Source organism: Staurois parvus, unplaced genomic scaffold (assembly GCF_062004578.1).
Source record: "Staurois parvus isolate SC_StPar_1 unplaced genomic scaffold, SC_StPar_1.0 ptg001014l, whole genome shotgun sequence".
Classification (NCBI taxonomy): domain Eukaryota; kingdom Metazoa; phylum Chordata; class Amphibia; order Anura; family Ranidae; genus Staurois; species Staurois parvus.
Window position 1 is genome coordinate 1,949,432 of NW_028318810.1, and position 25,951 is coordinate 1,975,382.

General features: G+C 42.8%; 1 protein-coding gene across 1 annotated transcript in view; it reads right to left on the reverse strand.

Moving 5' to 3' along the window:
- The window catches only part of LOC149441198 (intercellular adhesion molecule 5-like), a 73,333-nt gene that overhangs the window by 35,730 nt on the left and 11,652 nt on the right, over positions 1 to 25,951 (reverse strand). Inside the window, exon 2 of the mRNA XM_089657639.1 lies at positions 6,142 to 6,390. Coding sequence (XP_089513765.1) covers positions 6,142 to 6,390 — 249 coding nt within the window. The remainder of the gene's footprint in view (positions 1 to 6,141; positions 6,391 to 25,951) is intronic.

Genomic DNA, 25,951 nt, shown 5'->3' on the forward strand with positions numbered 1-25,951 from the left:
ATTTGCAAAATTTTATAAGAAAAACACTTTTTTTCAAAATTTTTGGACATTTTCATTTACATAGCAAAAAAAAATAAAAATCCCAGTGGTGAATAAATACCACCAAAATAAAGTTTTATCTGTCTCAAAAAAATACTAAAAATTCATATGGGTACAGTGTTGCATGACCACGCAATTGTCATTCAAAGTGTGATAGCACTGAAAGCTGAAAATTGGCCTGGACAGAAAGGGGGTAAAAGTGTCCGGACTGGAAGTGGTTAAAGTGATTGAAAAGGTTCATTTCTTAAAAAAAAAATAACAACATGTCATACTTACCTGTTCTGTGCAATGGTTTTGTACAGAGCAGCCTCGACCCTTCTCCGGTCCCCGGCCAGCGGTCCTGGCTTCTCTCTACTGATGAGTGCCCCCAGTGCTCCTGAGCCACCTCTGTGTGTCTATGAGATGCACAGGGTGTAGCTTGGCCCTGCCAACCACTCCCTCCTCACTCCCAATGGCTCCTGCTGCTGTGTCTCAGCCAATGAGGAGGCAGATACCCAGGAGAGTTTCTGTTCTCATCCACATCACAGGATCAGGATCGGCTCTGGTAAGTATAAGGGGGAAACTGCACACTGAAGGTTTTCTGCCTTCATGCATAGAATTCATGAAGGTAACAATAACAAACCTTCAGGCTTTAGAACATTTAATATATTTTTCCCTCTCTCACATCCTCTCACCTATTTGGATTCTTTGCTACCCTCCATTTTACTGCTTCCCTTGTGTTACTCACCTTGGCTTGGCTTTAAGTTCTTTATCTTTTCAATCATTGAAGGGAACTGTTTATTTTTATGGTAAGTAGAACACTCCAAAGAATGCAAGTTGCATGCACCTAACATCTTTATATCAAGACCATTGGGATGGTGTGCAGGATGGCCTTTTATTAACCCAGGCACAGAATATGTAAAATATGTAATGAGGTGATTGTAGCCGTATTAGTGCATTTGCGACAGGAACAATTGAGTACTATTCGTGATACTTTTTTTATTTGCACTAACATAAGGTTAGTACTGCTTAGACCTGAAGAAGGGGACATTCCCCGTAAGCTTGTCCTCAAAATTGTATGTTAGTGCAAATAAAAAAAGTATCACGGACAGTACTCAATTGTTCCTATAATATATAATAAAAGTTATTATCGCATAGTCCACCTTTTGAAAAAAGTAATAAATGCACCCACATTGAAAACAGAAATATATTCCTTTTATGTGTTTATTGCATTGGGTGCCCAGGATCCTGCAGACTATTCCACTAGCCCCAGATCCATATGGTCATATGGACCTACTGTTATGGGACTAAAGGAAGTAATCAATCTACTACAACTGCAGTGACATCACCACATTTGTGCTCCATTGAAATCCACAAGTCCATCTGCTGCAGTGGCAGATGGGACTTATAGTCTTCCATTTACACATCCCTGGGAATAGATCTGTGAATGAATGAGTGAAGCCATTGTAGCACTACCCCCTTAGGAGTCGCTAGAGATTTGGACCCCCCTATAGTCCTGCACAGCCAGGCAACACGCATTTTCCACACAGATTTGCATCCAGGAGACAGTAACCAGTCCTTGTCTTTTTTCGATATTATTAGGGGAAATAAACTTGGATAGGGTAAGGGGTGTATTGGATGGCCAAAGGGAACAAGAACTGAAGACAATCTTCCTGAAAATATGTAAGAAGTCTCTTTAACAGCAAAAAATCCTCTTCTGGAGAGCTAGCCAGCATCTCCTGGTTTACCACCCCAGACCTTTATCTAGCTGTATTGGTTGAATCCATGGGCAGGGGATCCAGTGCCTGTCACTTTAAATAGAAGACAGTCCTGGGTAGCAGCTAATCCATTTTTCCACTAGAGTGCTCCATTCCCTTTCTAGCCAAGGGGGTGTAGGTCTACTCACTCAGTCCTCTGTCTGGAAGATGATGGGTCAGTGGCTGCTTACAGACCTTCTGCTGGGCTGCTCCTTACCTGCTACATAGGTGGTCCTCACTTTTGGGGCTGATGAGGTCCTGAGCTTTCCCCTTTCCAGCTCCACTGACTGTAGGTGAGCCCCTTCCCATCTGGACCCCCTCCCTGGCTCCTGTTCTCCAGCCTCTCACTTCATTTTCCACCTGACCTCTCCTGCTGCTGACCGCTTTTGAAGGCTGCCTTGGCCCCATGTCAAGCCTCCTGCTTGTGGATTGGCCAAGTTGCTCCAGGTGTGCAGGCCAGCCCCTCCCCACCCCCACCCACTGCTTTTAGAATCTTCTCCAAGATCAGAGCAGGCAGAGGTGTCAAGAAACTGACCTGCAGAGCCTCTCAGCCCTGACTTGAAACAACCCCTTCTAACTCAGCTCAGACCGCTATATAGCATTTTAGCTGAAAACCTAATCTAGCTCCCCCTAGCTATTTAGGAGGATGCTACACCAAGCACAGCCATGCTAATATAAACAGATAACAAAATGCTGTGCTGATAAGAGGCCAATAATTAGGTAAGGGGAGTGGGGAAAGTTAAGAATGGGGGTTAGGGAACGTGACCATGTTTCATGTTACATCCTAAATATTGGTGTAACATGGTCACAAAGTTGAACTTAACCTTTAATCTTTGTGTGTATATGAGACAGACGTATTTTCACTGTAGAGATGGAGTAGGTGACAGGGAAATAACCTGTTTCAGCAGTGAAAGGGTCCCCGAAAGGCCGAGGTAGACATCCCAAGGGAGGAGACTTATTAGAGACAGGTGGGTCTTATCCTCAAAAGGGACAGCTTCCAAACAGCCAGGGCTCCTGTGTGCTGTGAGGGTATCCTACAGACACATGGGACCACGTGCTCAGGCCTGTCTTGCCGAAACAGACAGGCAGCAGAGCCAGGCTGACGGCTGAGAGTGAAAGTTGGAGATTTTGGGGGAGACGGAGGTAGCACCCGCCTGAGCAGACTGCTGTATCTGAGATAAGTAAGCTGCATTTTGTTGATGAGCAGACAGAAGGTTCAGTCTGGTGACTGAGTGGACCAATTCAGTAGAGGCTTAGGTTCGTTTCACACTAGTGCGGGTGGGCGCAGCTGCTTTGTCCCACAGCTGTAACCAACCCAACACAAAACGCGGGCGAATGCCATTAATCTTATGGCAACCCTGATGCACTGGAAATAGCACCCGCTTTGGAAACCGCACGTGTTTTGCAAGACATGGAAGCCCATTCAAATGAAGACATTAGTGCTCATTGTTATGCTGAATAAATCCTGTGAGAGCAGAAAACTTTATTACTTCAACATCTTAGATGAATAATGGGAAGGAAGCTCTAAAACATACTCATTGGAATTCAGTAAAGCCCTAACAACACTTTTCTGGTTCTATGACCCTTTTAAAATGGCCTGTGCCAGATTTGAAAATGCCTGCCGCTTATTTTGGTAATTTTACCAACGTGTGCAACAGATTGAGGTACCTATTATTAGTGTCACTTTTATAAAATGATGCTAATAATGCATACCCCCAGTTTGTAGATGATGAAACCAAAGGTGATTAACCTCCTTGGCGGTATGATTATTTCAGATTTTTGGTGCTGAAAGTGGTACCATTATTTTGCATGGAAATAAGTCGTTTTTTTATTGTAGGCTGTAATTTTTAGGAATAACTCACTGAAATCTGTCCGAACAAGAGTCTATTAAACATCCCGGGTATGATAAAATTTGAAACACGAAATCATAAATTATAATTTAATAAATAATCATAAAAAATAATAATATAATAATAATACATTTAATTCAATAATATAATCAAACCGAAAACACTGAAATTTGAAATAGAGCGCCAAGTTCGCACATTGCTGAGCAAAGTCTCAAAATCGTTTTCAGTGTCTGATGACGAATTTCCCCACGAATCATTATCACTCAATTCTGCAAGTGGTTCTGATTTACTATCGCTGTTCTCTAGCCGGTCTAAACCCGCTTTTGATCTAAAGGGACACTTTTTGGACGCCATGGACTTTTCTCAGTTTCCAGGCAGAAAGAACAGACAAAATGCAGGCAGGGCACAGGACAAAGCACTCGGGACAAAATGTATGTAAAATGGGTTGAAACAGCAATGTTTTACTATGAAAAATGTGTTTTGAAAAAAATGAAATTTTTTAAATTTTCAAATTTCCCGCCGCCGGCGCCTGTACGTCCCGACGTCACAGGGACCAGAACACGGAAGCCGGATGCCGGCATCGGCCGGAGGAGATGGCCGGGGACGCTGCAGGGGACACATCGTGGGAGCGCAGGACAAGGTAAGCTCTGCAGGGAATCCCTATGCAGCGCCGCATGGTAAGCCCGAGTGTAGCTCGGGTTACCGCTTTTGGCACTGACATTTTACCCCGAGCTACACTCGAGAATACCGCCAGGGAGGTCAAGATCTACTCTAAGTTGGTGTAAAGAGACAGGCAGAGTGCCTGTCCCTGTACTAAGTGTAGCAGAGCAGCCTCCTAGCAACCAGTGATGCTGCAGTGGGTAGAGCCTTATAGGGAAGCTGAGAAACTAGTTTCTCATTAGGTCCACTCTCCCCTTGTAATTGACAGCAGGCAGATTCTATAGCCAATAGCATCTGCCCACTACCTGCTGTCAATCACAATGGGAGCAAACCCGATTGGGAACTAGCGTCTGTGAATCCACCTTAGGCTCTGCCCCCTAGATACAAATCTCCTGGCTGCTGCACTGTCTGTGTTACAGCCGCAGTGGGAGGAGGAAGTGCGGTTGCACTGAGGCTGAGGGTGGAGTGTGCAACGGGTGCATAAAACTCCCGCACTGACATTTGTCGTGTGGAGGCACGTTGGAATTCTAAAGAATTCTCTTTATGAATCCCCCTATCTATACTGAGTGGACTGAATCCTTGAAAAACTCTCCATTTAAAGGTAAATCTCACAAGAGACATATGAATAAATGAACTGAAATCTCATTAGTTTGTACTGTACCTAATTTTATTTAGTTCTATATATTTAAAGTATAACCCAGCCAAAATATTTTTAGGCGTTAGAAACAATGGAGAAGAGTTTACCCCCTTGACGCTGACTGCACGCAAATTAGCAGCCTCACAGAACTGGGCTTTTTTCCTTGGGGCCTTTCTTTCTGCTGGGAATTTGGGTTCCTTTCTTTGTGCTGGGAGTGCGCCGCACGCACACTGCCAGCAGAAAGTTTGGTGTGTCACTGAGAGCCCTGGATCCCGTTCTGATGATCGGGACCTGGAACTCCCAATTCCCGGTCACTTGATCGTTGTGATAGCCTCTGATTGGCTATCACAATGATCAGTCACTGTGAAGCCCGCACCCCTTATTTTCTGTCTCTGAACGGAGGAGAGAGTTACATTGTGTCCTTTCAAAGGGAAAAAACAATTGTGTGTAATAACTAAACAACTAACTAACTAAATAAATAAATTTAAAAAAAAAAGAAAAAAACCTAGACCAAGGTTTGATCTAGGTCTGTGCCAGGATTTGAGTCAAGATCGGGGTCAAAGGTCAAGATCGGGATCAAAGGTCAGGGATTTTTTTAATTTTTTAATTAGTATCAGTGTGAGTTAGTTTAGGATTAAAAAAAAAAAGCAAATTGTGCACTATTGTTTCTGGGCTGTACTATGGTTACATACAACAACTGAAAAACACACATGTGATATTGCTGCGATCGTCAGAATTGAGAAATTATAAAAATGGGGCTTTTTTTACTATTTTGGGCCAGTTTTCCTTTGGTAATAAAAAAAACAAAAATTAGGAGATATCCATTACCATTTACCACCAAATGAAAGCACAATTTGTCCTGAAAAAAACAAAGTATAATCCACCTGGATGTACAAAGTTGTTGTACAGTTTTGCTGACACATGTCAAAAGTTGCAAAATTGTGCTTAGGCATCAAGATTTGTTTTACCCTTAGGCACGAAGAGGTTAAAATTCAATCAGGCCATTCCATCAGGCCAAATTTGATTTAACCCTCGCCCACTTTACCCAGTTTTTTTATGTTTAGGAACTGTGCTGTCTTTTTTATTTAATGAATATGTAAAAGTTAGATTTTTTTTTTTTGTGCAAATTTATATTTGAATTTCGTATGGAGAAACGTTTTTCCTACATTTGAACTGATACCTGTTAAACTACAGGAAAACATCTATAAGAAGAACATACCATAAGGTTTCACTCTGACCAGGTGTCGGTCTTCATCAGTTGCCAGACAATGTATGGGTGAGTCTTCCCACTCACTGACTCTGACCTCAACCCATGAGAAGTTGGCTGTCTTGTCGGTAGATACTCTTACTTTAGTCAGTCTGGTTTCCCAAGACAAGTTTGTACAGTCGCTGGTGCAATTCAATACAGCTGTTTGTCCAAATAATACAAAATCCACATCCTGTTCGATGTGCACTTTACAGGAGTTCCCTGAAAAAAGAAGAAAAAGGATTAAATGTACTAAAAGAACTGTATTATTTATTTTACAGTGTATAAGAACACATCTACCCCATGTTCGTCCAGCTTCACTTGCTACTTCTTATCCTTAGGCCTCATGTACACTGCAGCTGATATACGCATGTTTAGGAGCTGTGCAGCATTTTTTTCTGCAGCCCCTGAACTCACCCTAATGTTTTCCTATGTGTCCATGTACACATCTTCGTTTACAGTCGTTTACAGGCATTTGAGTTTACAGTCGTTTTTTTTAATGCAGAAAACTTGTGTTCAGTAGTCAATTGTATCACCATTTCAAATGCAAAACGTTTGTAAATGCAGAAAATCGCGTTTATATGCGTTTGCGTCTGAAATTTTTTTTTACTTTTCCAGTTCCCCACACTGTCCAGAGCCCATTTTCATCATGAAAAATGCATGCAAAGCGTTTTCAAGGTACTCAGATGGACAAAATAATGAACACAGGATTTTCCTATCAAGCTTGTCACACATTGTAATGACCGATTCACACCTCAGACCTCTCCCACTCTTGGAAACAAAAGATATGTTAATGACCATTCACACCTCAAATTCCTCATGAAGACCCCCTGCCAGGTGACCTTAATGACTCCCTCCAGCAGACACCTTTCCCACCCTTGGAAACAAAAGAATTCTTAATGAGCAACTCACACCTAAGCTAATGTCAACACTTACTGCTGTGTCTGCTTCTACTCTCTGTATTTCTCTGAAACAATCTGAAATTGTTAATAATTTACCACTTTTTAGTGCATTCTGGGCATTTGGGAGGTTCCTCTGTGCTTATCTCTAAAAAATGCTTCTAAACGCAAACGCACATAAACGCGCAAACACGTTAGGCAAATGCGGCTAAACAGATATTTTTTAACCTACATTTTCCAGCAGTCAGTTTCCATCGTTCAGAAGTGTCCCGTGTACATGGGGCCTTAGTTATCATACTACCTTTCATCTACCCCCTACAACCACCATGCCCCTACTGTAGTCATTGCAGGGTCTTGCCAGGTTACCCAGATCATTTGTGCAAATATATAAAAAGTTCTTAGAATTAGTCATTAATATTTAGAGATAAACAATTGTTTCTCGTGTATAACTTTCCACATATCAACTAGATTATAAACTCTTGTTGTCTTGGCCTTACTACTCTTTTGTTACATGGGATGATTGTTATCTGTGTAGCACTACTTCCATAGGAGCCTCAGAAATACTGTCCAGGTTTCCCCACAATCTTCTCCCCACAGCCAGGCCCATAGGGTCATTCACTTGTTTCTCCAATAACCAGTCTAGGGATTTTTTTTGTTGTTTTTATTTTTGGAAAACTTGGATGGGATTGAAGGAATTGGGTGGGATACTCCAAACAAAAACAAGAACTATGTACACTTGAGGACTTAGGTATTCTTCAGGTCAAGCTATGTAAAGTCCGTGAATGTAACAAGAGTGAACTTCAGCTTTAAGCTGGTAGTAGCAGATGTTAACTGTAAATCTCTTTCTTAGAGCCACAAGAGCAGAGTCCCTTCAAGTGGAAGATCAGATGGACAAAGCTCTTCAAGACACCAGCCGGAGTCACCTAAACTAGACCCACAACTGACTCTCTAGCACCAAAAGAGTATTAATAGCACAAATTCTCCAAGATCCTTCAGGAATATCTGTACTCACAAGGCCCAAAGACAGCTGGTTGCCTTCTTCTGTGATACCAGGACAGATCTTCAGTAGATGGTCCCTCAGTCAGATCTTAGCAGTACCCAGGTCTCAGCATTCAGGTTGCCCACCTGAGGCCTTTCAGCAGCAGACATGGGAAGGCATATGCCTGGAAGGGCAAAGTGCTCCCTCCAAACTGGACTAATCCTATCCAGGAAAAGTTCCAGAGCACATTGTGCTCATCGAAAATACACAGTATCCGAGCATGCCATCAGAGAACGCCTCTCTGGGACAGGCCAAGGCCATATCAATATTCATGCTGCCATCTGCGTAGCTCCACACCTACCATCCAGAAGCTACTCAAGCTTTTTGGACGCAGAGGGAGCCATCAGGCTGACAGCAGCTGAGCACACTGAGCAGACCTGACTAGCAGAACACAGCAACACTGATTACAGTGTGAAAGCGAAAGTTTCCGAACAAATAATCACAGCCATACTGACTGCAGTGTGGCAACTAAATGTACCTTTCAAAACACATACTAAATCTGTCTATCTAAACCTATCTGGGAGGGTGCTACATCTGTTTTTCTTTGATCCTGCTTTTTTAAAGCACTGCCGAAAATGTTATGCTATATAAATGACAGGACATTTGAAGCTAATCTAATGTCCATTACCACTATTTTAGAATTCAATATTGGCAAAATAATTCCTCCCCATAAAGTCTAAATGGTACTGCCATTGTAGAAATCTGACAGCTGCCAATGCCAACTTAAAGGTGCAAGTTGCTAATGGCAGCTGTCATTTTCAATTTGCAACCCCCTTTTCCCCACTGAACTGTATCAGGCCACATACCCTCACAATTGAGAGGGTACCTTGCAGGGAGGGTGGGGGTGGGGGCAAGCGGAGAGAGCCTGACACCGACCAACACCAGCCCCCACCCGAGAGGGCCTTCCACTAACACACACACACGCCCCTGGTGAAAGAGAGAAAGACACTCACCTTCACAGCTCTGGACATCCCCAGGAACAACAATCGGGCTGTGCATACACCATCAAGCAGCCTGCAGCCTCTCTCAGATCCCACCTGGTCCCCATGCCGCATTTGTCCCTTCTTTCAGGGGCAGCGCTGCCCCCCTAAAAAAATGCTGCTCTAGGCAAATGCCTTGTTTGCCTTGTGGTAAATACGCCCCTGGGTGGGGTGGGGGGGGGCACAAAGATAATAATAAACACTAATTTGGAGAGAGATAGAGAGGGACAGCCCGGAGAGACAATCATGTACTGTTATATGCATTTGTGCTAAAGGAAACATGCTGACAGGAGGAGAAAGCAGAGTTGGCTTCAGTTGGCTTAGGCATCTTCACTATTTGATCTCAGGTTGGGGGCAGGGAGGTGACCAGGCTAGTTTGCCTAACTGTAGTGGAGAAAAGTCAGGTTGTTTAGTGGGCTGTGCTGTCTGGCAGGGCTTTGCAAATCTCAGACCTGGCTGGACAGATATACAAGTCATTTGACAAGTAAAATAGTATTTGTATGTTTCTTTAACGGTGCATATAGGTGCTTGTCTGGAGTTAAACCTCAAAGGTGTCTATTCTTCATGATTCACACAGATTCTACAGTCAAGTAAGTGCCAATCACAACAAAATCCATTTTAGGTTTCTCATGAAAATCAACCCACCCACCATGTTCATACACGCTACAGGTCTGGCCTCACCACTTTGCAAGACATTTAAACATCTGTCTACTCATGATAATGAAAATTAGTAATGTAACCAAAAGTGAATGAGCTGTATAAATTGATGGTATATAGAGAAGTAACTTCAGAGTTATGAAATGTCTCTTTCACAGACAGCCCCAGTAAGTCTAACAATCTGATAACTTTGTGGCTTAGTGCCTTCCACCAAACCCAGCTGCTCGAGGCACCGGCCCATTAACGCCATAAAGCATACTGAATACAGAAAAGGGTAGTCTTTTTATTTTACAGAAATCCAACCATGTCATTTTTAAACATTCAGGGCCCATTCACTCCAGTGCACTGCATTAGCACACGTGTGTTAACATGTTATGCCTTGTGTTGCATTAAGGTAGCCAATTCACTTAAATGGACTGCCTATCACACCAGAAAGCATACCTCCCAAAAGTCCTGGATTCTGCGGGACCGTAATTTTAAGAAAATCCCAGAATCCCCCAGATCCAGAGCTGTGTTCCACTGCTGGCTGCCCCCCGCACTGCCTGATTGCAAGCAGCCCCTTCCTCTTCACAGCCCCACCCACACTTCACAATGAGTAAGGCATGAAAAGCCTTAAGAAAGAAAGGAAACCTTTGAATCATAAAGAGTGTGTCCTGTGGAGGGATTATTGAGGATGTGGTGCACAGGATGTGGAGGATAATGCTCCAGGTATAGAGCCAGCCGATATGTCTGCCTGTGCGGCTTCCACTTGTCCCCTGACCAGCAGAACAGCTATATGTCAGGCTGGGAGTACAGCATGCATCAGACTTCGAACAAAAATCTTTGTCTTCCTCGTCCGGACCTACCTAGATCAGAACTTCAGAGGAGAAGTTCAGTGAGCGAGCCCGATAAGTGAGATACAGAACTTCTGCACACCTGTCCTTTCTTCTTCTTTCTCCACACCTGTGCCCTCTTTTTCCCTCTCACCTGTACCCTCTTCTGCCTCCACATTTGTACTCTCTTCTTCCTCTTCCACATCTGTACCCACTTCTTCCTCTTCTGAACCTATACCCTCTTCTTCCTCCTCCATAATTGTACCCTCTTCTTCCTCCTCCTCACCTGTACTCTCTTCTACCTTTTCCACACCTATACCCTCTTCTTCCTTCCCCACACCTATACCCTCTTCCTCCTTCCCAGCACCTATACCCTCTTCTTCCTTCCCCACACCTATACCCTCTTCTTCCTCTTCCACAACTGTACCCTCTTCTTTCTTCTCTACGCTTGTACCCTCTTCTTCCTTCTCCACACCTCTACCCCCTTCTTTCTCCACACCTTTACCCTCTTCTTCCTCCTCCATACCTGTACCCTCTTCCTTTCCTTACCAGTACCCTCTTCTTCTTCCTCTTCCTTACCAGTACCCTCTTCTTCCTCTTCCTCTTCCTTACCTGTACCTTCTTCTTCCTCTTCTGCACCTATACCCTCTTCTTCCTCTTCCACACCTATACCCTCTTCTTCCTCTTCCACACCTATACCCTCTTTTTCCTCCTCCACACCTGTACCCTCTTCTTCCTCCTCCCCACCTCTGCTCTATTCTACCTTCTCCATACCTGCACCCTCTTCTTCCCGCTCAACACTTGTACCCTCTTCTTTCTTCTCCATACCTGTATCCCCTTCTTCTTCCTCAACACCTTTACCCTCTTCCTTCTCCATACTTGTACCCTCTTCTTCCTCCTCCACACATGTACCCTTTTCTTCCTCTTCTGCATCCGTACCCTCTTATTCCTTCTCCACATCTGTACCCTCTTCTTCCTCCTCAACTCCTGCCTGTACCTTCTTCTTCCTTCTCCATGGCTGTACCCCCTTCTTCCTCCTCCTGACATGTACCCTCTTCCTCCTTTCCACACCTATGCCCTCTTCTTCTTCCTCAACACCTTTATTCTCCACTTTCTCCTCTACACCTATGCCCTCTTCTTCCTCCACACCTTTATTCTCCACTTTCTCCTCTACACCTGTGCACTCTTCTTCCTCCTCTGCATCTGTACTCTCTCAGCTGTACTGTTTTCCTTCTCCACCCCTGTACCCTCTTCTTCCTCCACCATACTTGTAAACTTTTCTTCCTCCACCATACTTGTGCCCTCTTTTTCCTCCTTCACACTTGTAGCATCTTCTTCCTACTCCACACCTGTACCCTTTCAGCTGTACTCCGTTATTCTTCCTCAACACATGCACCCTCTTTTCCTCCTCCACACCTGTACTCTTTCAGATGTACTGTTTTCTTCTTCCTCCACACCTGTTACCTCTTCCTCATCCACACGTGTACCCTCTTCTTCATCCTCCACACTTGCACCCTCTTCTTCCTACTCCACATCTGTATACCCTCTTTCTTCCTCCACATGTGTACCCTCTCTTTCTCCCTCTCATCCGTATCTTCCTCTTTTTCATCCCTCACACCTGTCCCCTCTGCTTCTTCCTCAACACCTGTGCACTCTTCCATACCTTCCAACCATCCCAGATTCCATAAGAATGTCCCTCTGCTTCTTCCTCAACACGTGTACCCTCTTCTATACCTTCCAACCACCCATGTTTCCACAAGACTGTCCTGCTTCTTCCTCAACACCTGTGCACTCTTCCATACCTTCCAACCATCCCAGATTCCATAAGAATGTCCCTCTGCTTCTTCCTCAACACCTGTACCCTCTTCTATACCTTCTAACCACCCATGTTTCCACAAGACTGTCCTGCTTCTTCCTCAAAACCTGTACCCTCTTCCATACCTTCTAACCACCCATGTTTCCACAAGACTGTCCCTCTGCTTCTTCCTCAACACCTGTACCCTCTTCCATAACTTCTAACCACCCCAGATTCCATAGGACTGTCCTGGTATTTTAAAAGATCCAGGCTGTGTCCCACTGCACCTTGTCTATATTCTGTTTTTGTTTATTAAATATAATTCTTTAGGTTTCAGTGTGAAACTCATTTGTGGTACAGTAGTTAAGGAGCATTTTGTTGGTAGGACTGTGGCATATTTGTGCATTGTATACTGAGAGTAGGTTTTGTCTTATTTAACCATGTTTCTTTATGAATTTTAAATATCAAGTGCAATTTAGCAGCTCCCATGTTTTGTGGCAGCATTCTCTGCTACGGTGTCCCTCATCCTCAAGTTCTAATGTTGGGATGTATGCAGAAAGGGCTAAAAAGGTACATGTACCAATTCTGGAAGGTGTCTAGTGGCAGGGAACATTGCTATTCAGTGGTGTTTTACCTGTTCTGAGTCCCATGCTGCTTGCTCACATTATCTGTCTGCCTGAACTATGCAGATGCTGTTAGGCAGGAGACAACTACCCCTAAAGTGCTGGTATACAGGCACCGCTAGGTGCTATATGACTACAATCGCCTTACTAAAATCTACAATGTAAGCTGATCCAGCTCAGCAGAGGGAGACACAGGACGTAAAATAATGTATGTGTCATGACTTTAAAGCAAATCATACTATGAACTCAACTTTTGGTTCAACCAGTTCAGTCCACCAATGCCCCATACACACAATGAGAATATTAGGCAAAAAAAAAATAGCTTTCGGAGGAGTTGTACGATAATCTGATCATTAGTACACAGCTTTCGACAGCCAATTACAACAGTCGATGTGACAATATATGAAGGGAGAACAATTTTTGCTTAATCAGTACAGAGACCAAGACCACGCATGCACAGAAAGGAATGAATTCATTACAATACAATACATGACATCACTTCCGATGTTGTATTTTGTTGTACGAGTATTTTCGTAACTTTAGTAACCTCTTCATTTTCAATATGAGACTATCATGGAAAAAAACAATGGGCAATCATTTGTCTGATATTATTGTGTGTATGGGACATTAGTCATACCTCCCAACTTTATGAAGAAACCTTTCCGTGTTTGGAGATTACATTTCTTTTCCTCCAGACGTAAAGAGTGACCCCTTGTCCTCTGTGATGACCTCAGGGGGAATAGCTCTACACCGAGTTCACTATATGAACCACTGATGTATTTATACATGGAGATCATATCCCCCTTATGTATTATACATGGAGATCATATCCCCCCTTATGTATTATACATGGTGATCATATCCCCCCTTATGTATAATACATGGAGATCATATCCCCCCCTTATATATTATACATGGAGATCATATCCCCCCTTATGTATTATACATGGAGATCATATCCCCCCCTTATGTATTATACATGGAGAGCATATCCTTCCCTTATGTATTATACATGGTGATCATATCCCCCCTTATGTATTATACATGGAGATCATATCCCCCCTTATGTATTATACATGGAGATCATATCCCCCCTTATGTATTATACATGGTGGTCATATCTCCCCTTATGTATTATACATGGAGCTCATATCCCCCCTTATGTATTATACATGGAGATCATATCCCCCCTTATGTATTATACATGGTGGTCATATCTCCCCTTATGTATTATACATGGAGCTCATATCCCCCCTTATGTATTATACATGGAGATCATATCCCCCCTTATGTATTATACATGGTGGTCATATCCCCCCTTATGTATTATACATGGAGATCATATCCCCCCCTTATGTATTATACATGGTGGTCATATCCCCCCTTATGTATTATACATGGTGATCATATCCCCCTTATGTATTATACATGGAGATCATATCCCCCCTTATGTATTGTACATGGAGATCATATCCCCCTTATGTATTATACATGGAGATCATATCCCCCCTTATGTATTATACATGGTGATCATATCCCCCCTCATGTATTATACATGGAGATCATATCCCCCCTCATGTATTATACATGGAGATCATATCCCCCCTTATGTATTATACATGGTGATCATATCCCCCCTTATGTATTATACATGGAGATCATATCCCCCTAATGTATTATACATGGAGATCATATCCCCCCTTATGTATTATACATGGAGCTCATATCCCCCCTTATGTATTATACATGGAGATCATATCCCCCCTTATGTATTATACATGGTGGTCATATCCCCCCTTATGTATTATACATGGAGATCATATCCCCCCCTTATGTATTATACATGGTGGTCATATCCCCCCTTATGTATTATACATGGTGATCATATCCCCCTTATGTATTATACATGGAGATCATATCCCCCCTTATGTATTGTACATGGAGATCATATCCCCCTTATGTATTATACATGGAGATCATATCCCCCCTTATGTATTATACATGGTGATCATATCCCCCCTCATGTATTATACATGGAGATCATATCCCCCCTCATGTATTATACATGGAGATCATATCCCCCCTTATGTATTATACATGGTGATCATATCCCCCCTTATGTATTATACATGGAGATCATATCCCCCTAATGTATTATACATGGTGATCATATCCCCCCTTATGTATTATACATGGAGATCATATCCCCCCTTATGTATTATACATGGAGATCATATCCCCCTTATGTATTGTACATGGTGATCATATCCCCCCTTATGTATTATACATGGAGATCACATCCCCCCTTATGTATTATACATGGTGGTCATATCTCCCCTTATGTATTATACATGGAGCTCATATCCCCCCTTATGTATTATACATGGTGGTCATATCCCCCTTATGTATTATACATGGAGATCATATCCCCCCCTTATGTATTATACATGGTGGTCATATCCCCCTTATGTATTACACATATTGATCATATCCCCCCTTATGGATTATACATGGAGATCTTATCCCCCCTTATGTATTGTACATGGAGATCATATCCCCCCTTATGTATTGTACATGGAGATCATATCCCCCTTATGTATTATACATGGTGATCATATCCCCCCTCATGTATTATACATGGAGATCATATCCCCCCTCATGTATTATACATGGAGATCATATCCCCCCTTATGTATTATACATGGTGATCATATCCCCCCTTATGTATTATACATGGAGATCATATCCCCCTTATGTATTATACATGGTGATCATATCCCCCCTTATGTATTATACATGGAGATCATATCCCCCCTTATGTATTATACATGGAGATCATATCCCCCTTATGTATTATACATGGTGATCATATCCCCCCTTATGTATTATACATGGAGATCATATCCCCCCTCATGTATTATACATGGAGATCATATCCCCCCTCATGTATTATACATGGAGATCATATCCCCCCTTATGTATTATACATGGTGATCATATCCCCCCTTATGTATTATACATGGAGATCATATCCCCCTTATGTATTATACATGGTGATCATATCCCCTCTTATGTATTATACATGGAGATCATATCCCCCCTTATGTATTATACATGGAGATCATATCCCCCTTATGTATTATACATGGAGATCACATCCCCCCTTATGTATTATACATGGAGATCATATCCCCCTTATGTATTATACATGGAGATCATATCCCCCCTTATGTATTATACATGGAGATCATATCCCCCCTTATGTATTATACATGGAGATCATATCCCCCCTTATGTATTATACATGGTGATCATATCCCCCCTTATGTATTATACATCGAGATCATAACTCCCCCCCCCCTTATGTATTATACATGGAGATCATATCCCCCCTTATGTATTATACATGGTGATCATATCCCCCCTTATGTATTATACATGGTGATCATATCCCCCCTTATGTATTATACATCGAGATCATACCCCCCCCCCTTATGTATTATACATGGAGATCATATCCCCCCTTATGTATTATACATGGAGATCATATCCCCCCTTATGTATTATACATGGAGATCATATCCCCCTTATGTATTATACATGGAGATCATATCCCCCCCTATGTAATGTACATGGATATCATATTCCCCCTTATGTATTATACATGGTGATCATATCCCCCCTTATGTATTATACATGGTGATCATATCCCCCCTTATGTATCATACATGGAGATCATATCCTCCCTTATGTATTATACATGGAGATCATATCCCCCCTTATGTATTATACATGGTGATCATATCCCCCCTTATGTAATATACATGGATATCATATTCCCCCTTATGTTTTATACATGGAGATTATAGCCCCCCTTAATCTCCTCTTCTCAAGAGAGAATACATTCAGTTCCTCTAATCTCTCCTCATAGCTGAGCTTTATAATTTTTGGTCTTTCACCAGATGTAGAGAGAGGACTGCAGATAAAAAGGGGCAACTTATATAGGAGGATTTGTTTCATCTCTGTGTATCACCTGAGGCCAGTCATTTCACTGGGTATAGGTAAGGGTTCACAGCCACTTTAAATAAAGAATGAAAAAAAATGACTGGGATTGATCTCTATGGGTTTGGTTTGTGAACCGTTTTGTGACTCTTAAACCACCATGTGGCGGGGGAGTTTCTTAGCCAGCGGGTTAAGAGAAAAATATTTTTCCATCACACAAGCAAAGTGAATGAAGGAATTCCCCACCCATGCTGAGATATTGTATTCTGACAATACACTGATCAGCAGCCACAGATGCTGATTGATAAAGGTTTTCCAGCATGTCCTTTTGACAGAAGTCAATCACAGTGGCATCACTATGGGGATGCGGGGGGTGACACCCACCAGAGGGGTGACACCAGGGCTTTCTTTCTGCAACCTGCTGGTCACTGCTCAGTACCATCACTTGTAAATACAGAAGCACTGCTTCAGTCCTTACAAGTGACAACACTTCTCTCCTGGCAGACGCTCAGAACCTCCCTGTCCTGCACACCTCAATATGAGAGCTGAAGAGGAGGGGCAGGGAATCTATACAGCTGTTGCGCAGGCCATAGATGGGTTGAAAAGTGTCCGTTTAAAAAATCGTTCAATAGGCCGACATTACCACCAATGGTAAAAAAAAAAATCGGCTGATTTTCGTCCCGTCTACGGCCGGCATTTAAACTTCTTTCCCTTGTAGAGAGCTCTGCTATTATATTTGACATGAAAAAGTATTGCGGTTGCAGCAATGTATCTATTTGTATCCATTTCGGATACAGATGTTTTTATTTGGATACAAATAGATACATTGTTGCAACCACAAGACTTTTTCATGTCAAATATAATAGCGGACTGGAATTCTTCATTTTCTTCTTCTTCTTCTTCTTCTTCTCCTTCTTCTTCTTCTCCTTCTTCTTTTTCTTCTTCTTCTTCTTCTTCTTCTGCTTCTTCTCCTTCTTCTTCTTCTTCTACTTCTTCTTCTGCTTCTTCCAGGTCACGGCTCATGCGCAGATTTTTTGTCGGTAAAAAGATCGGCCGATTTTTTTCCAATTTCACCGATAAAAAAAATGTGCCAAAGCCCCAAAAAACGTCCGACCAATTAACCCACTAACGGTGCGAAAATCGGCCGATTTTTTCCGGCTGATTTTCAACCCGTCAATGGCCTGCATTAGTCTCATTGTCATGGTGGAAGCTCCACCTGAAGCCCGCCAGCAGCCTGCACTCTCCTTTCTCAGTGCATTGTGTGTGGTGGCGAGCCAGAGCCTGCACCTGTCGTGGATTGATTTGGATTGTTTTGCTGAGCAATATACCTTTTGTATTCAGCCCTGCTACCCCCTCCCCTGCATAGTAGAGGGAGGATGTGTTCCCGCACCTTTTCTCTTCAAAAAAATCCCTGGGTGACAGCATCAAGTAGCACTGTGGCAAGGGGGGAGAGCTGTGCTGAAGTGCTAGCCTGTTCAGTTCCCTATTGCCTGTCCTGCTGTGACTCCATAGCGGCAGGACAGAGCACTGTGGCAGGCTAGGGGGGAAGGGGGGTGAGTGACACCATGTTTTACCACACCAGGTGACACCAACCCTAGTGATGTCACTGGTCAATCAGATGAATGACTTCCATCAAAAAAGGGATAACCACACACTGATCGAAAATCGGCCGGTCCCTACTGAACCAGCTGAATTTTTATCTGTCCATGACCAGCTTTACAGCCAAGCAACTAGCATTTTTAGAAGGGACAATTACCAATGGCAACTTCAGTACTTCCTCACATTTTCCAATAAAGATCTTAATAGTAAAAAAAAAAGAAAAAAGAAAAACGTTTTTGAAAAATGTTCTAATACAAAATGACAAGTTCTTTAAAAAGAACACTTTAGTCTCCAATGGCATCATCCAATTTGTGCCCCATATACCACATACATGTTCCAGGGCAGGTACCAGCAGGACTGTATCTGTAGATAATGATACAGACTATTGTGATTCATACAGCCTTTACATAAACCATGAGATGCATTTCTGTTTGGTTAGCATTTTAAATAGTCAAAGAGGAAATCATATGAGAAAAACTCCCGTGATGTAATTCCTATTTTTGGTTTAAAGAGGAAGCGCATACATCATGCGCACTAATGTAGCAACATGTTACGTTTATTGAAATTTGCTGTCACGCTGACCCAGTTCCATTCATACATACTGTAACTATACAGAGCCTTCCATAGTGAGGTCAGTACTGCCCCACGCACACCCACAACATCACACTGCAAAACTGAATGTCACATTGAACAATACACGTTTTAATCTTTTTGGTTTTTAATTTCTCTGCACATGTGCTAAAATGTACTTTTTTAAAAAATGAGAACACACTTAACACCACTAAACATTATATATTGTCTGAAAGAAGAGGACCTATAGAATAAAATGCTTTTTTTTATTGGCCGCAAAATATCAGCATATCTGTTTACCAAATCTATATTTTCAGTAAAAATACACTCAAATTATTATTTCAGGTACTTATATAGCACCATCAATTTACGCAGAGCTTTACATATATATTGTACATTCACATCAGTCCCTAACCCTCAAGGGGTGTACAATCTAAGGTCCCTAACTTACATTCATACATACACATATTAGGGACAATTTAGACAGGATCCAATTCACCTACCAGCATGTCTTTGGAGTATGTGGAGGAAACCCACGCAGGCACAGGGAGAACATGCAAACTCCAGGCAGGTGGTGGTGTGGTTGGGATTCAAACCAATGACTCTAGTACTGCCAGGTGGAAGTGCTGACCATTTAGCCACTGTGCTGCCCCACTCAAATGACTTTTCATGCGCACAAATAAAATAAAATCTCAACATTTTCTATAAGACCTTGTTCATGCGGGGCATTTTAATCATGGCCTGTGCAGGGCAGTGTTTACCAGCACAGGGATGCACAGGTGTTGAACGCATTCCCTTGCAGCTGCATCCCAATAGACAGCAATGGGACTGCCAGCACCTGTGCATCACCACGCCAGTAAAAGATGGCCCTGCATGGAGCATGGATTAAAACGCTCTGTGTGAATGAGGCCAAAAATTAAAGATGAGGCTGTAAAGATGAGGCTGACAGAAACCAAATATGTCAAGAAACCAAAAACTGCGTGTGGTGGCGCAACGATGGCAAACTAATGCAGGCATAGACGGGTCGAAAATCGTCCACTTTTAAAAAAAAAAAAAAAGTCGGTTGTTCAATCAGCCGATGTTACCACCAACAGTAAAAAAAATCGGTCGATTTTTGTCCCGTCTACAGCCGGCATTTTTACTTCTGTCACTTGCAGAGAGCTCCGCTATTTTATTTTATATGAACAGTCTTGCAGTTGCAGCAATGTATCCATTTGTATCCATTTCAGATACAGATGTTTTTTATTCGGATACAAATAGATACATTGTTGCAACCACAAGACTTTTCATATAAAATATAATCTCGGACTGGAATTCTTCTTCTTCTGCTTTTTCCTCTTCCTCTACTTTTTCTTATTTTTCTTCTTCTTTTTCTTCTTCTTTTCTTCTTTTTCTTGCAGGTCACGGCTCATGCGCAGATCGGTAAAACGATCGGCCAATTTGCCCATCATTGCCGGGAAAATCGGATGATCGTTAAAATTGGCCACGAATTTTCCAACTTTACCGATAAAAAAAATGTGCCAAAACCCCCGAAAAACAGCCGACCAGCTAACCCACTAGTGGTGCGAAAATCAGCCAATTTTTTTTTTGGATGAAAAATCGGCCAATTTTCGACCCGCCTATGGCCTGCATTAGTTCCCCCAAATTTTCCATAGGGGACACTTTTTAAAGTGCTCTACAGCTTATCAATTTAGAGTTGGCAGTAAGTAATCACCCTGGAAGTGTTTTTCAGACTACAGCATATGCTGCAATATGTAATAGGAATTTCACAATTGATGATTATGTAGCTGTGTGCACCATACATGTGCATTTGCATGATCACAGGGACAAGGGAGCCTTAAGATTTTTTAAATATATTTAAATTTTTTCAGAATTTTATAACCTTAATTGTATTGCTATTATATAGGGGGCTGAGAACCCCTCCCCCCCATGTGATATGTAGAGTGACAGGTACTCAATATGGAGACATCAGGGGTCTACTGGACCCCCAATGCCGCTTCTGCACTCCCAGTCAGACTGAGTATAGACTATACTCGTTTGGTTGTTTTCCTTGCCACTTGGTTAGCAATCTGACAGCGCTGAACCTGGAAGTGCTCAGAGCTGATCGCTTCACGTTTCGTTAATCACAGGGAAGATTGAGAAATAGATGTTTTTCGAGGAATGTCAGCTATTTGTAGTGACAGAAAAGGATGTGAATGTGTAAGCTCTAAATATATGATAATATATAAACATATATACACATATACAAACTTTTCTATGCAGAAACAATGCCACGTTATCTGAACTTTCTCTGATTTGACATCTGGAAACTGAAACCCGAATTCTGACTTTCTTATCTGTATATTACTATTGCTCTTTGTACTGACCAAGCTTGATCATCCTCACGTTTCTCATATCTCATGTGTTTCTCACGTGTCTCTCTTTGGTAGGCTGTGTGTGTATACTGTATGTATGTAGTTATCTAACTTGACCATTTCTATTCTTCATCCTTCCTGTTTCCTCTCAATGCAATGATTCACACCACACTCTCACTCTCAGATCCAACACTTAGTACTTTGTATGAACTAGTTTCCAGTAGCGCAGAGAGTTCAATATTATAGTATCCCAATATCACAACATCAAACCCAACACTGAGCTAAATTAGTCTAGTTGGAAGTCATTCCAGAGTGCCACCCAGAATTAAAGCATTCTTCCATCTCTTTCTTGTTTTTTGACAAAAAAATGTCAATTTGTTGTGGAAGATTCTAACATATTTCCATGATTTTTAACTTATCGTGCTTTCTTTTTTGTTCCAGTCACAAGGGGTTTCTTTTAGACCAGGGGTCTCCAAACTTTCTAAACAAATGGCCAGTTTGCTGTCCTTCAGACTTTTGGGGGGGCTGGACTGTGGCCAGTGGGAGTAGAAAATGCCCCATCATTGGTTTTAGCGGAAGGAATAGTGCCCCACCATTGGTTTTAGCGGAAGGAATAGTGCCCCACCATTGGTTTTAGCGGAATAGTGCCCCACCATTGGAATAGTGCCCCACCATTGGTTTTAGCGGAAGGAATAGTGCCCCATCATTGGTTTTAGCGGAACGAATAGTGCCCCATCATTGGTTTTAGCGGAAGGAATAGTGCCCTATTGTTGATATCAGTGATAATAATATTTACCTAATTGCTGATACTAGTGGGAGAAATAGCAACCAACCATTTGTGTCAGTGGGAGGAATAGCACCCTATCATTGTTGTCAGTGGGAGGAATAGAACCCCACCATTGGTGTCAGTGGGAGAAATAGCACCCCACCATTGGTGTCTGTGCGAGGAATGGTACCTGATCATTAGTGGAAGTTTAGGAAGGGATAGTGCCCCAAGTGCTGAATAGAAGCAAAAAAGGGTCCCAGGGCCACAGTTCAGAGATCACTGCTCTAGACCAGGGGAATTGAATGAAAATTCACGGAGTTCATGACAGTAACACTTTCTTCCACCAGAATTTCTGAATTTCATGTTTGTGCTATGACTCAGATCCTTCACATCACAGAATTCCCTTACATCACAGTCCCTCGCCTTTTACATCATAGACCCCCCCCCCCTTTATAGCAGTGTCTTCAGCCCTCCTTTCACATCATAGCCCCTTCTTTACATCATTGTCCTCAGTCCCCACTTTACATCACAGCCTAACTTTCATATTACAGCCTCCCTGTTACATCAGTGTTTTTAGTCTGCCCCTACACATCACAGCCTCTGCCCCTTTAAATAGGTGTCCTCAGTTCCACCTTAACATCACAGACCCTCTTCAATTCACATCCCTCCTTTACATCACAGCCAGCCCCCCCCCCTCTTTTACATCAGTCTCCTCATCCTCAATGCCCCTTCACATCACAGTCCCATCCCTCCCTCCATATCAGGCCTCATATACACATGAACTCACCTAGTCGTTAAACTCTCCTGGCAGCAGAAAAAAGCTAAACGTGGCAAAAAGGCATATAAACGTGGTACTAGGTTTAGCGATTGGATGTTTATTCATTTGATTAGCCAGAGGATTTTCCACTGACATGGAGAAACTCCAAAGCCCTGTACGTGGCTACCGCTTAGCCGTGTTTTGCAGCGTTTAGCATTTTTGGCCAAAATGTACCTCTCCTGAACGCGATTATTCTGCTCCTAAACTCTGGTAAAAGCCTACGTGTACATGGACACATAGGCTTTTGTTGAGTTCAGGATCTTTGGCAAAAAAACACCAGAGCAGCAGAGTACATGAGGCCTTGGTGTCCTCATCCCCCTTTACATCAAACCCACCTCCTTCCCATGACATCCCATGGACACATAGGCTTTTACTGAGTTGAGTTCAGGGACTTTGGCAAAAAAACACCAGAGTAGCAATGTACATGAGGCCTTAGTGTCCTCATCCCCCTTTACATCAAACCCACCTCCTTCCCATGACAGCCCCACCTTACACAGCAGAGCAGAGAGTGGGAGGTACAGCAGGTCTGGATGGAGGGAGGGAGCTGGCAAACTTTTAATTTTAACTAGTTGGTGACTGGTTCCAACAACCACCCTGCATCCTAGCAACCAATCCCCTATCCATACGTTGCCATCCTGGAAATTTTTTTTTTACTACTAAACTACTCGTTCACTCCCTTATTATCTCACGTCTGGACTACTGCAACTCCCTTCTCACCGGCCTACCTCATCGCAGACTATCCCCGCTTCAGTCTATCCTGAACTCAGCGGCCAGACTCATCCACCTTACCAACCGCTCCGCATCTGCCACCCCTCTCTGTCATTCCCTCCACTGGCTCCCGATTGCCCAACGCATTAAATTCAAACTACTAACACAGACATGCAAAGTCATTCATAACGCTGCCCCAAACTACCTCACCGACCTGACACCCAAATACCACCCAACCCATAATCTTCGCTCCTCACAAGACCTCCTACTTTCTAGCTCCCTGGTCTCCACCCCCCACGCCCGACTGCAGGACTTCCCCCATCCTCTGGAACTCACTACCCCAATCCATCAGACTGTCACCTACCCTCCTCACCTTTAGACGCACCCTGAAAACCCATCTCTTCAGGGAAGCCTACCCCGCCCTTACCTAACAGCCGATCTCCTCCTACCACTCCATCCCCCACAGTCACTTCCTCCTGTACCACTTTCCCCTCCCTCCTAGATTGTAAGCTTGAAAGAGCAGGGCCCTTGACCCCCTCGTGTATTGTCACTGTATTGTCTCATGTATATGTCCACCACTATAATGTACAGCGCTGAGCAAACCTTTTAGCGCTATATAAATACTGTATAATAATAATAATAATAATCAGGACAATTAGATTGACATGAGGGACAAGTAGATTGGGACCCCGATTTTGAACAAGTAGTTTTTTAAAAAATGTCCACACCCCTGTAAGAGATCAGCTAGATGTCCTCAGTGTGAATAGTTCTAATTTTGGAGTATCCTACTACAATCCCCATCCCTATCCCCAGTTCTACAATAAACTACAAAAAACATCCTTTACCCTCAGTTCACATCTGTGCGGGAGGTGCCGCTGCGGGACCCGCACAAATGCCTACAGCTGCACCACCCACACGGAGGAATGTGGGACCCGTGGGCGGGTGCCATTCATTCTAATGGCACACCGCCCGCACTGGAAATCGCAACCGTACTGGGAGCCTCAGTTCCCATGCGGGCTACGATTTCCAAAGTAGTGCAGGGGCTTCTTCCCTGCGTGTCTTGGAGCACGGGAGTCCATTACGTGCCCACGTAAATCGCAGCCCGCAAGACCACACAGATGTGAACCAGGGCTTAGACTGGTCATTGAAGACAACAAGCGGAAGTGTGTGTGTAATTACCTGAAGGAATACATTGTGCCTGGCTGCGGGGTAAAGTAAGGGGAAACCAGGACATCATAAGCGTCGCACTACGCCAAACAAAAACCACAGTCACAATTAAAATTTCATTAGTCAGAGAAAAAATGTCCATACTACTTCTTCAAATGTTCTTGTCACTGTGCTTGGAAACGAATGTTGGTTTGACCTCAGTAATCATTAGAAAATCGAACAAATTTTCAGAAAACAACATTTGGATTGAAATTCTACTGGTGTATGGTCAGCTCCAGTCGCAAAGAGAGGGAAAATGAACTGAAAAGCGTCCCCTCTCCCTCATTACTAAGCATGTAGAGAATGCCGAGTAATTATAACTCCCGAGGTCTAAATAACTTACATATGTCAGCAGCAGAGTTTATCTGAAGAACGGTTGGCTCATGCACAGACTGACATTGTTCCCATTTTCTCACACACAGTGCCATGTATAAACAGATCATTATGTTGAGTCCTGTGTATACATTAACCTCTGGAATCCTGCCTATATGGAGGCCAGCCAGAAAATGGAATTAGAACTGGCATACGACACGCCCGTCCTTTGCTGATAAAGGCGCACATACTATCTTTGGATGTGTACGGAGGAGTGCCTGCTACAAATGTTCATTTCACTTAACCACATGACCTCCAGAAGGTTTTACCCCCTTCATGACCTGACCCCTTTTTGTTATTCAGCACCAAGCTACTTTAACTGGCAATTGCTCTGTCATGCAACACTGTACCCAAATGAAATTTATATAATTCTTTTTATAGCTTTCTTTTTCGCGGTATTTGGTCACCACTGTCTTTTTTTTACTGTATAAATAAAAAAAAAAGACCAAAAATTGTAAAATATCTATTTTCTGTTATAAAACATATCCAATAAAATTACATCTCTTTAAAAATTTAGGCCAAAGTATATTCTGCTACATGTTTTTGGTAAAAACCAAACTGCAGTTTTGGGGACACTAAACCAT